This window comes from Alligator sinensis, unplaced genomic scaffold, assembly GCF_000455745.1.
Source record: "Alligator sinensis unplaced genomic scaffold, ASM45574v1 scaffold262_1, whole genome shotgun sequence".
Classification (NCBI taxonomy): domain Eukaryota; kingdom Metazoa; phylum Chordata; order Crocodylia; family Alligatoridae; genus Alligator; species Alligator sinensis.
This window is the reverse complement of record NW_005841904.1, coordinates 536,663-549,892: the sequence shown is the minus strand read 5'-3', so window position 1 is coordinate 549,892 and position 13,230 is coordinate 536,663. Positions and strand designations below refer to the sequence as shown.

The following is a 13,230-nucleotide window of genomic DNA, read 5'->3' as shown; positions in this document are numbered from 1 at the left end:
AATGTGCCTATACCTGACCATTGGATTTTGATACTGAATGGGTGCATCTATACATGTGCTTTACTGTGGAGTAGACTAGTTAGCTCTGCAGTGAAGTGTCACTGCCTACAAATGCACTTGTATTAGGGCGCAGTAAAATAATAAATTCTGCTATAAGATAGTACTGGTGGGGATTTTATTGTGCTATAAAAGACTCCAGCTGATCTTCTCTGAGGAAAGGTAGTTATGTAAATTGCATCTTTCAACTTGAGTTTGTTTCTAAAGCTTTTTATCTGTATAATTATATAGCTCAGTTTTTTCTGAATGTTCACAACTGAATCATACTTATTCCTCCAAGTAACTTTTCCTTAAAGACTGACTCAAAAAACAGAAAGTATTTAAGGCTCAGGTGGTATATCCTCATAAATGCCATGCCATTAAAAATACCATTTACACAATGCTTTTGAATTGTTAAGCTTTCCTTTGAGAAGTGGCTTTGAATAGTCTATTTTTTCTTCTAATATTTTTTTTTTGTCATCACAGATATGAGGTACATGCACAGAGTTCCATATATAAGCAATAGGCCCTGTGATTTATTTCTCTACATAAACCCACAACTATGTGTTTTTATTTGTTCAAAATATATACATTAACCAGGGTTTAAATACTGATGGCAATTTATAAAAGATATGTATTCATAATAAATTGGAAAAGAACACAGCCACAAACAGTTGGCATAAGATCACTTGTTATATTAAAATGGACTATTTTAATAATTGTCTGTTTTTAAGAAACATATTATTTCTTATCTAAACCCTTATTATAAAATAAATAGTGAGCTTAGTGTTGCCTGATAGTTGAGGTTGTCTATCCTCCATTACAATTTGCAGCATATTGTAATATAGTAACAGTATAAACTAAAATAAGATTGTTGTCCAGCTGGTATCCTGCTGGAAATGAAGGATGAAGTCCTGGCTTCATTGAAGTTAATGTCATTACTCCTTTGACCCCACTAAATTCACGGATTTCACCTAAAATATGCATCTCATAAGGTTGTTCCTGGAAGTAACTATTTTAAATGTAATATTTTTGCAGTTTTATTATCCTAATTCATAGTTAAAATTTTGAGAGTAGAAACTTGTTTCATTGTAAATGTATTTCATTTACATAATAAATTTATTCATGTATTTAGGAAGCTGGAACAGACAAGAGCATTTTTCCTCTACCAGAACCACAGGATTTTTTCCAGGCCTCCCAAGTTAAGTTTGAAGACCTAATAAAAGACTTAAGGAAACTGAAGAGAGATCTAGAAGGTAACTGAGAACTTTTATCTTATTATACTAACAATTGAGTGCCATTTAAAAATGACCTTTTTGAGCTTTGTTTATTACTAATTAGGATTATAGTGTTAATAGATCCAGTTGTATTTACAGGCTGGCAAAAATTGCAGATCTAAAATACTATTATATAATTATATTTTTTAAATTAAACATAATTTTCTGCAACCCACTTTAAATTCAAAAAGCTCCAAAAGAACTCTCTTAAAAATTTCCTGTTATATGAGAATTTTCCCCAACCTTCTCCAGGATGTTATGTTTTAATTTTAGGTTTCTTTTAGTACAATAACATAAATACCTTCTTCAGAACTTGTATAAAAACAACTTAACAGCTACAAAAAAAAAGCTACAGCAAATGATGACTGAATATTTTAGGCTTGTCATTTTTTAAGTAATACCAAGGCTGTTCTGGATGGAAAAGGAGAATTTGAACAAAAATCTACATGAAAGACTAAAAAAGCTATTCCACTTAAATTTAAACAATACATTAACATTTTTTTTTCAAATGAAACAATATTTGTAGAATCAGAGTTGAACAGGGAAGATGTAAGGCAATGAAAACTATCACAAAATAATTTATTTTTCCAGTTTGAAATGGCTCAATTAGGTCATAGCCACCTTAAGGAGAGTTTCAAAGGTCAACAGTGGTAGGAAAGTATCAGTTGTTGTTTATTCAACCCGGGCATACCCAAGTGCTCTATCTCCTCTCATCGCTTGCCCCTGTAAAACCCTTGGCCTGCTCTCTCTTGTGCTAGTTTGTGCAGAAACATGATCTGTGTTTGATCTTGTACTCTTCCAGCATGTAGTCCTGCTGCCATACATTTCAGTTTTGCAGGCTCAGCTACAAGGCTTTGACACTCACATGATTTTAGTGGTAAATTGCAAAGCAATGAGAAAAAGACAAAAAGATGAGGGGAGTGATTTTTTTTTTTTTTTTTTTACTATGCTCTTTGCTTCCTTGTTTTTACAATTACAGATTCATTGTGATCTTTGGTTTCTGGGCTTCAAGGCTGATTCTTCCTTAGGTTTTATAAAAAATGTAGGAGCATGTATAGGAAAATTCTAAGTAAAATGTTGAGTTTCCCTTTATTGCATTCTATGTTAATGATATATTTGAAAGTTGACAAAGTCAAGCAACAAATGAGGTTATCATGACTTGACAATGCACAGGATTTTTATTTGTTTATTTATTTTTGTGCATTGGGGGAGACCAGAAACAAAAAAACCCCACTGATTATCTTTTGAAATGCCAATGATTTTTATCATTTGAATTATATATGGAGGAATGCTAATAATGTCTCTGGGGGATTTCTATTATATTTAAACAACAAAATGAGCAGCATTACTAAACAAGTTGTGCAAAACATCCTTTTTAATATCTTTGTTCAAATTCTTTCTTTAGATAACACTGTATTTTATTGGACATCAAATATTTTAATTGAAGAGTATATCATTTTAACACATACAACAAAAATTTGATGACTATAGTTTATTGTAGGTATTAAAAAGTTGTGGCTGCTGGCAGAATACCAGTGAAAGTCTAAAGCTGAAACAGATGTGATTAGCAGAAACCAAGTCCAGAGAAGCGTCAGGCCCAGCCATCCAGGCAGGCGCGGCCCTTCAGATGTAAATAATTTGAACAATATTAACTGGAGTTGCCTGTGTTATAGGGTACATTAGAGTTATTTTACAGTTAGGTTGGTTAAGGCAGCCAAAACAGTATTCTGTGGAAGTGGGATGAAACAAAAAGTAATAAATGGAGTGAGGTGTTCTCTCATGTGTCACTGGAGAACAAACTAGTGCTTCTGTTAATGGATTATTTTACCTAAATCTACTTCTTAGAAATTAAGATAGCACAACAATGAAAAGGCATAGGAAATTTAAATGGTTGTCTATCATATCTAAAATGTTATTTTCAATGTAAGTAGTTGATTCATAATTAAAGAAGATTCACTTACCATTGAAAATGAATTGTTTGTTCATCTTATTGAGACAATCATTTATCTGGATATCACATATTTTTAGAAAGAAGAACTGAATGGGCATAGCCCTGGGGCATGTCTTCCTTGTCTGAGCCTCTGGTTTGAAATACCTAGACTCCATGGAACCAAGAGTTCAAATCCAGACAGGGGCCACACAGCCTTTTTATCTTTTTGAGGCAAACAGATTGAGTTCCATGCAATTTACTGTGCAGAGATCTTCCAGATGGGATATTAAAGGAACAGCATTCACTATTATTTGGTTCAAAATTTCATTCTGTGAAAACAAAATTGCAGAAACCTGTAGAAATGTTTCTATGAGAGTTTTAATTCCAAATAAAACAGCTTTTTAACACCTATTAATAACAGACTTTGGAACACTGAGAACTTTAAAGTTAAAAATGTCATGAACAAACGTAAAACGAATGTAATTGAGTATCATTTTCTAGGTGATATTACACAATACACTTAGACCATACTAAATGTGTGCAATTTAAAGTGGTATTAAAGTTAGAGCATGTAAGCTGGCACAAGTTAAAGGTTAATACCATTTCTTGCCTGCACAGCTCTGACTTGCCACTAGAGGGATGGTGAGCAAAAGTATGGCTAGGAACCAGGATACCTGGGTTTTATTCCTGCTCTGGACAGCAGGAAGGGGCAGGGAAGAAAAGTGGGGTTGCAGTAGCAGAAGCATGAAGCTGGGAAGTGAAGAGAGATGGGGGCTCTGGTTTCCTACTCAAGGCCCCCCTCATTCCCATCCTTGGGTCTAGAATGGTGGAAGACACCTATTTTATCAGCATGGAGTCCCCCAGGTTTAGTACAGTGGAAGCATGAAGCCGTGGGGACAGGGGAATCCCTTAGCTCCATGTCCTTTGGTCTGTACTGGGAATGGAGCTGCCAGAAGCAGCACAGAGCCGCAGGGAAACATGCTTCACTGCTCTCTGTGGCTGCATGCTCCCACCATCCTAAACCCCAAGGGCTCTGTGATGGTAGCAGAGCCTTCACCCCTCATCCCAGAATAGGAACAGGGCATTTGGAGGGAAGTCACAGTCCCCCTTAAGCCACCTAGCCAGGAGAGAGCCAGAAGCACTTAATGGGAAACAGGCCAGGAAGGGTGGAAAATTTTCAATTCACCTCCGGTAACCAAGGCTAGTTGAACTTTTCCACAACTTTTGCCTGGCTCCAGGCAAAAGGTGCACCCCTTCCAGGGAAACCTGGGGAAGCTGAGATCAGGTCCAGGGGGCTGGGATCAGGTTGGCAGAGGTTGGTGGATGGCTCTCTGGGTTCTCCACCTGAGACAAGAAGTGCAAGAGCCTGCTGAGGGAAGCCACATCCCCCATGTCTCTCAGCCTCTCATCTCTATGATTCTGCTGCTGCAACCCACTTCCTGGCCTGCTCCCATGTGGTACCACCCCCTGAGCAGTAGAGTTCAGGAGGGTGGAAAGTTGACAAATGGAGCAGGATTGTGGGGGTTGGGAGCGGTGAATCCTGGGATAATAGAGGATTTCTTGTTTTATCACTGTGCAACATATTGAAGTTACTCTGACAGAAGCTGTCTAGCATACCCCAAGCACACCCTAAAGTGTCATAACTTTGAGACATTCAGAGGGCACTTAGTGCAAGTTAACGAGCTTTAACATGGTCCCATAAGTGTAACATGTAACTTCACTCGCTAAATTGAGAGGTATGCACAAAATATGCAGTGTAACTAATGAAATAGAAATACAGAAGTGAAATTCTGGGTCTTAAGTTAATGATGAAATTCTTCTTCTGTTGTCTACTTACTTCATTAAATTGAACTATGACTAGCAAGATAAGAAAAGAAATGTGTTCATGTTACAACATTTGTAAGTGGACTCTGTTAACATGACATTTCTTTTTGCCAGGTGTGTATTTTCAAAGATTATATGGTTTCTCTCTGTGTCTGTGGCAAAAATATCCATTTCTTCCTCTCACCCCAAATATTTCTGTCCCTGTCATGTGTAGTATGCTGTTTGATTGTTGCTCCCACAGAGATAAATTCACTAGTGGTTACATATGAAGTTTGTAACTACATCCATAACATCTGACAAAATAGGCTGAACCTCATGTCTTTCTGTACAGTTTAATCCAGTGGTGCTCAAGCTTTTAACCCTGCAACCTGGATCCAGCCTGCTACACTGGATCCAGCTATAGAGTGACCCCACATGCACCATATCTGACTCTGTATATCAGAGCAATGCCGCGTTCTCTGGATCTGGCCTCAGAGCAGTGCAGTACACTTCAGATCCAACCCCACGCATCCTAGATCTGACTCTATACACTGGCCTGGCCCTAGATGCCAATGCAACCAGGCATGAGAGACCATATCATCCAGCCCATAGGACTCCTTATGGATCCAGAAATTTAACAACTGGGGGGCAGTGGTATTTTTAATTGCCAGAGCCAAGGCAAGGAATACTGCCATCATTCCCCTGCTACCAAATTTTTGGACCCATGTGAAAGCTTCTGGGCTGGATAACAAGGCCCCATGAGCTACAGGTTAAGAACCACTGATTTGATCCATAAGGTGCCTCCCTAACCTACCTTCTGCCTACCTTTAGACTAACACAGCTAACTACCACTCTCTACTTAAGGACTTTTTAAGATGCAAACTGTTTTACAAGTATACAATTTCCTCATGTTCTCTTCATTCATTTTCTTTCTAAGGTGAACAGGTCTAATCTTTTCAATTTATACTCATATATGAGGGCTTTTTTCTGTGTCTTTGGTCATTCTCATTACTTTTGCTGCAATACTTTTTTTGAAATACAATGCACAATAATGTACAAGATGTTATTATAATAATATTTGTATTTTTTACCACTAATTTCTTATACATTCTAAATTTTGTTTAATGTTTCAACAATACGTGCATGTTTAACAACGTCTGTACTGGGCAGCTTAAAATTAGAGCAGAATTAGGCTCACACTGAGGACTTTTGAAGTTGGTATCAACTTCATTTTCCATCAGTAGATTTTACAAAAGTCTGTCTGATTTTGAAGCACAAGTCCTACTGTGAAAGTCCATAGGATTTGTGTTCCTCAGTCACTTTTGTCAATCTGTGGTTCTCAATCTTTTGTCAATCCCTGCTTATCTTATATGAATTTATGAGGTGTTATGATGACATCAACCATTTTTTATAAAAGACAATTGTGAACACAACTCAACTAATTTAAGTGTTTTACCACACAACCTCAGTCAATACATATATAATTAAGTGGCACTAAGTTTATTCTACAAATAGGACAGAAGGAAAGCTGCAGGATTGGTAATAACTGAGTTCCACATTTATTTATTAGTCAGTATATATATATATGTCTGCATATAATACTATGTATACTTTGGAAAAATAGTAGTATCCATCTGATAAAATTAATAAATTGAATCATTTATATTCACCATCTTCACCCCATCATCACATCGTCTGCACCCCATCATATCATTTTCATTCACCGTGATGAGTATCACTTGCCCTTTACCCACAAATCCATTTCACCATGACTTATTTTTACCTCCTAGTATCATGAGCAGTTTCTGCCATCTAACCATTATATTTATTGAGTGTAGACAGAAGTGCAGCTCCCAGCTGCAACTGAGAACATTTTGCAGGAACTGTTCTGAGCTGCAGTGATCCCCTAGACCAAACAGTGGCCCCTCCCCCCTGCAAGCCTGCACAGTTTTAAGAATAGGAAAAAAGGAAAGGGAGCAGAGGGAACTCATTCTAGGGGTTCCCCAGCTGGTGCTGGAGCCTCAGGGGACTCCAATACATGCACCCTACCCTCCAGTGGGGGCTGAAAAACCCCCAGACTGAACTCCCTCTGCTCCCTCCCATTCTGAAAACAGCAACAGGCTGGGAGGCAGCGGAGACAGAAATTACAGAAGGCCCTTTGTTTTGAAATGTCTTCATCTGAACCCTCATGCAGTGATGTTTTAGATTTTCATCAGATCAGCCATTTTTGAAGCAGTCTGAAGCCATGTACTTCTGTTTGGTCATGACTATAGAGCACTTTCTGTGGCCAGCTCAGGTGAAAATTGTCACTTCTGTCTCTGCACATTATGTTAATACCCAGGGATGGACTAAGAATTAGACCCCATTGTGTTGGATACTGTGAAAAAATAAATTAGTAGATACTCCCTGCCCCAGCAAGTTTACAACCCAAATATTTAAGATAGACAAGGGGGAAAGAGGTACAATACATACAGGGTGAAAAATGTTTAAATATTAGATTTGCCTGATGCACCATTTTATATACTAGATTATCATACACTAAAAACCATACGCTCCTAATCTGTAATTAAAGCTGGGCAAAAATTTGAAAAAATTCCACTAAGCGTATGTTCAAAATGTAAGTGCATTTGATTTGTCTGACATAGTTTTTTTCCAAAAATTTTAGAAGCAGCTTATTGATACGAATGTTTACAAAAACTGATCCTGTTTTAGAGAATGTCCAGATATTCACAGAAATCTAACTTCAGCTTCATAAGTACATATGTTCATAACTAAGAATGAATTAAACTATTGTAGTACAAGTCACAGACTTTCACTACACATGGGAAGTTTTCCAGAAATAATTTAATACATTTTCTGCATATTGATTCAAGAAATGTGTAACTGTTTATGGACTATCTTAACAGAAATATGAAATGTAATTAAATATACTCTTTGTTCATGTCCAACATGCATGTACAGTTCATAGAGATATTTCTTCAAGTTAAATATAATGTATCATATAATATAAAGATTTGGGTTTTTGTAACTGTAATGCAATTGTTATATTAACAAGATTAGCATTCCAGTACTTAACTAAAAATAGTAACATTTGAATGAAGAAAAACAAAAAAAGTTCCTCCAGGAGATTGGCCTTTATCATGTTTACCTGCTATAAATAGAAATAGGACTCTTTTTGTCTTGTCGTTTTTACTCAAGATACTTCATGAAGTAATTAATTGCATTTTGATACTTCAGGGCACTTTTACATGTGCTCTGATGCATTCTGATTAGAGCATGTCAGAGCAGACTTGATTAATCGCAGACTCATGAATTCATCATCCCTGTGTTTCAAAATGGTATGTATGTGGGTGGGAGGGGAAGGGGGGCCGGAGGTGGGGGCTTTAAAGCTTGTCAAGCACACTTTAGTTAAAGTGCTCCTGCCACCATTTTGAAATAGAGGACACTGAAAACATGAGACCTTGTTGGTGTTTTAATTAGAATGGCTCCCGAGAGCCTCCCCTCCCACCCCGGAGCACATTTACAGACACCCTAAATGACTGAAAAGGCAAATGCAGCAGATATGTCATCAGAATCTCATGCTCAGAAATGGACTACTTTCTTGCTAAGAAATGAATTCATCATATTTTGCTTGGCATGTTCATAAATAATCAGAAGCAAACAAAAATTAGGTGACACTCAACAAAAGTTGAAGGGAGTTTTGGTGAGCTGTCACAGGCCCAGTCAGTACCTCCCCACCATCTGCAACAGCTCACCAAAACTCCTTAAGTGGCCCTCCAGCCCAAATAATTGTCAACCCCTGATGTAAGGGCAGAGAGGTGAGTGGACAAAGGTTAGGGAACCTAATCTTTGTCCCCCCACTCTCCCTGCACCTCCTCTTCTACCCCCAGTCCCCAGCACATGGCTGGGTCAGGTAGGAGCCATGCCAGCTACGCTCAAGGAGGCATGTGGTAGCACAGTGCACTACCAGCCTGGCCTGGCCACATGCCTGGGATTTGGGGTGGAGGAGTGGGTGCAGGGAGAAGTGGGCTGGGAACCATGGGTTACCTAGGCCTGGCCAAGCTGGTGCTATGTTGTGTGCCCCCCTCTTTCCTGCCCTGAGACCCCAGCACTTGGCTGAGTCAGGCTGGTGATGCGCTGTGCTCCTTCATGCCACTTTGGGCCACATGGGGACAGCTAGCATGGCTCCTGACCTACCCGGCACGTGCCAGGGACTCAGGGTCAGGCAGAAGCCATGCCAGGGTCAGGCTGCAGCCATGTTAGCCACTCCAGCTGTACCCACATGGCACAGCCTGAAGGGGCACAGGAACACAGCATGGTACCACATTAGCAGTGCCCACGCTCCTACTAGGCCCCAGTGCAGCAGGGCCCAGATAATCCCTGGCTCCTGGCCCTCTTCCTCCTGCACCCTGTCCCCTGCCATTGTGGAGAACCTTACCTGAACTTCAAGTCACCAGGGGCCAAGCTGTCTCATCTACAAATAGCTGCAGGGTCAGAGCTGTGCACAGACAGCCTCACCAGGAGAAGCCTGGCCAGAAGCTCATCGCCCCCTGCCTTGGAGCATACACTGGGGGCTGGGGGGCAGGACAGGGCAGGCTGGGCCAGGGAGGAGAGCAACTGCTGCTGCTGCTGCACTCAGTTGGCATGAGTAAGGGAGAAGAACGAGGGACACCAAAAGCCAGGTGTGGGCTAGATACAATTCTCCTTCAGAGGAGCAGCTATGGGCCAGATAAAATAATTTGATGGGCCACATCTGGCCTGCAGGATGTATTTTGCCCACCCCTGATCTCAGCCTTCAATGTTTTTGAAATTTTATTCAGCAGCAGTAGATACACTGTGAGGTCCATTTAAGAGGCCAGCCAGGTTAAACTGCTTTTGATTATGAAAATTGGGTTTCTTTGCCAATTCCAAATTAAATTTACACACTGGAGAAAAGAGTGTAATAGACCATTCAAATGGGTAGAATAAAAAAAAAAATCAAAATACTAACATGCCTATACTATTTGGATGTTATGAGTAGAGCACATTGAGACACTGAGTTAATATTTTCATCTTTTCATTTTATCAGATGCTTATACATTTTTTCAGATATTTACATTTTTCTTTGCAGGTCAATTTAAGAGAGAAACTTGCACGAGGATGATTGCTTTGTTTTAAAAAATAAACAAGTTTCAACTTTTTTGCCTTAAAAAAAAAAAAGTATTCTCTTTTGGACAGCTCATGTCTTAACAGAAAGCAACTAAAATTAGGTCATTTATCTGCTTTTCAGAGGTCCAGGTAAAAATGGTTTTGGCTTGTGAGAGTTACAACATACAGAGTTTTTGAAAGCAGCCATTTTTGCATGTACATTCAATTGGACAGTAAACCTAACAGCTGCCAGTATACCATTGGCAATATGTCTGTGTTTGTACATGCGTCAAGGCCTATATATTTACTGAAAAATGTCATTAATAGGCCATCTCTCAATAGTCCATTGGATTTGCATGTGGGTGCATTCCATAAAGTCTATCTTCAATAAGTTTTTGATTCTGCGATATGCTGCAGAGGGAAAGCAGCAGTGTTTCAAAAGAGTTTTGGTTTAGTCTGTAGTTTTTGCCATGGTATGAGCCAAATGGCCCAAAAGAGAGCCTTATACATGAAGAAGTGTCTTCCTTTATATTTTTCTTTGGAAAAGAACCCTAGGAAATTTTCTTTTTATAAGCTGTATTAAGTAAGTATTAAGATTCTAAAGTGAAATCTGGAGATGCCAAATTTAAGGTTTCATATGCAATCTGCACTCTGCCCTTTTCAAAATTATTGTCTTAGACACTTAATTACATGGCTACATCATATTTCTTCTTTCACCCTAATGAATGATGCAACAGTCATCCTATGTGAAGGTAGATACAGATGTTACACCTATCTCACTTTCATTAGGAGAAAGCACTCTAAAACCATAACTGAATAGACTTTCATGGGTCTTAGAGTGCTTTAAAAATGGTGTATCATGCTCTAAGTTAACCCTTGATGGATGAGGTATTAGACTAAAGCACTTTCTGTTAGAGGGCTTCATTGAACATCTCTGCCACATCCCATCAAGGGTTAACTTAAAGAGTGATCACCATCATCCTAGGCAGCGTTGCACAGGGCTGTGCTCTTGCCTTGAGCAGAGTTCTTGTGTACTGTCTGAGCACCGGGCAGCTATCACTGACCCAGTCAGTGACTGCCTCTGGTCCCAGCTCAGTGCACAGCCCAGCTAGGGAGTGGGAGAGGGGAAGATTTCTGTCCCCACAGCCTCTCTGGCCCTGTGGTGAGCTACAGCCCAGCCAGAGAGCTGTAGGAGAAGGAGTCCAGGGTCTCTGCCCCAGCATCTGCCCTAGCTAGGCATCAGCATGCCACCATTTGGCTGGGGGGCGGGGAGCGAGGCCTGCAGGGGAAGGGCTCTGGAGTGTCTCCCCCACCTTAGGCACTGCTGGTGGTCACAAGCTGGCAGAGGGTGGAGCTGGGGAGATGGGCCACTATGGCAGCCTCCTGGGAGGTATGCGGAAGCATCCCTAGCAGCCAGTGTGGGCAGGCTCCAAGCCCCCACTCCCACCTGAACAGTGAACATCTGTTCGGTTCACTCACGCTCTAACTTATAGCTTTGTAAGTAAAGTGTGATAATTATGGTGTTTTCACCAGGGGCTTTTTGAACGTCTGTCCCGTTTGATTATCTGCAATGAAGAAGCCAGGCCTAAGCAATAAAAGAGGACTGTATAGTGTTCTGTGAATGGCTGACAGCTGAAGCTAGAAAAATGAGGAAATGTTTAATACAGGAATTAACTATAGGAACAGTTTTCCTCTGGATCTGACAGGTGCTCTGCCACTTGCAGTCTTGGCCACAGACCTTTAGTTTATTCCAAATTATGGCCTCGGTGGAGGAATTGTTAGATCAAATATTATGACCTGTGTTATATGAAAAGTCAGAGTTCCTGTAATAGAGAGAGAAGCTGGAAATCACCTTTCTCCACCTTTATAGCCACAATCTTCAAATGTACCTTCTCAAGCTCTGAATGAGAACTCGGACACAATACCCTGGGATGCCTTGAGATCCTTTCAAAGGTGCTGCAGCATTCAATGCAATTAGGGCATGTCCCTGCAAGCATGCATGTGCAGGATCACGTGTTTCCTGCCTGACAAATAGCAGCACATATTTGTGCCATGGCTATTTTTCCCTGGGCATGCTCCTACATGTGCACTCCAGCTCATGGAGAATAGACCTGGGTGAGGTAGGGGAGGCTGAGGCCAGCATGTGTGCAGGTCCCAGCAACCTTACCTGGGGTCCTGGGGGCCTCCTGGGGCAGCAGTGGCAGCAATCTGACCTCTGAATGGCCAGGCTCTGGTTTCTGGTGGCTCACACTGCTGCCAAGTGGGCCATGCTGCTTTTTCAAGTGGTGGGTTTTTTTACACCAGGGTCTCCTGGAATGGACTTCAGTGAATCACCTAGTCCAATCCCCTCCTGAAGCCCTTCCCTCCCCACCCAAAAAACCCCAACAGGGCAGTAGTAGGGCCACAAGGCAACCTGGCCGCGGACTTCTGGTGGCTGCAGTAGGAGTAGGAAGGGGCGTGCAGGCAGCAGTAAGGGGAGGGAGTGGGGATAGGGCTGAGGGAATGGCAGGTGCTTGGGGCAGGGCATGGCACTGAGCCCTGAGCAGATTGTTGGGGGGCATGGCTCCTGCTGCTACGCACACCCTGGAGGGCATGGAGGGCATGCGTCCCTGTTTCTGTGCAGGGAAGAGCAGGGCAGGATTCTTCCCAGTGGATGCGGAGGCAGTCTACAGTTGGAGCGGGTGGTGGCAGAACTGGGAGTGGGGGCTGCAGACACCCCAAAATTTGCTGTAGCCCACCCAACCCCACTCCCAGTGCCACTGCCACACACCTGGAGCACAGCACATCCCTCCCACTGGGAAGAGCCTGGCACTGCCCTGGCCCCAGTCCACAGTGGCAGCCTGCCCTACCCCACACAGATCTGGGGGCACAGACCCTCAATGCCTCCCAGGATGTGTGCAGTGGCGGGAACCTCCACCCCTACCCTTGCCCCCTGGATGAGCCGCAGCTCTGTCCTGCACCACCCACCCCGCTTGCAGGGCCTGGTGGGGTGGGCACAGGGGTCCCAGGGTCTCCATCTCCTCCAACCCAGTGGCACAGCCAAGTCTGGCCCCTAGC

General features: G+C 41.7%; 1 protein-coding gene across 2 annotated transcripts in view; it reads left to right on the top strand.

The window, feature by feature from the left end:
- FMN1 (formin 1) overlaps positions 1 to 13,230 on the top strand; it is a 236,426-nt gene that overhangs the window by 145,368 nt on the left and 77,828 nt on the right. For both annotated transcript variants that reach the window (XM_025197756.1, XM_025197755.1), the window contains one exon: positions 1,172 to 1,292. In XM_025197756.1, coding sequence (XP_025053541.1) covers positions 1,172 to 1,292 — 121 coding nt within the window. The remainder of the gene's footprint in view (positions 1 to 1,171; positions 1,293 to 13,230) is intronic.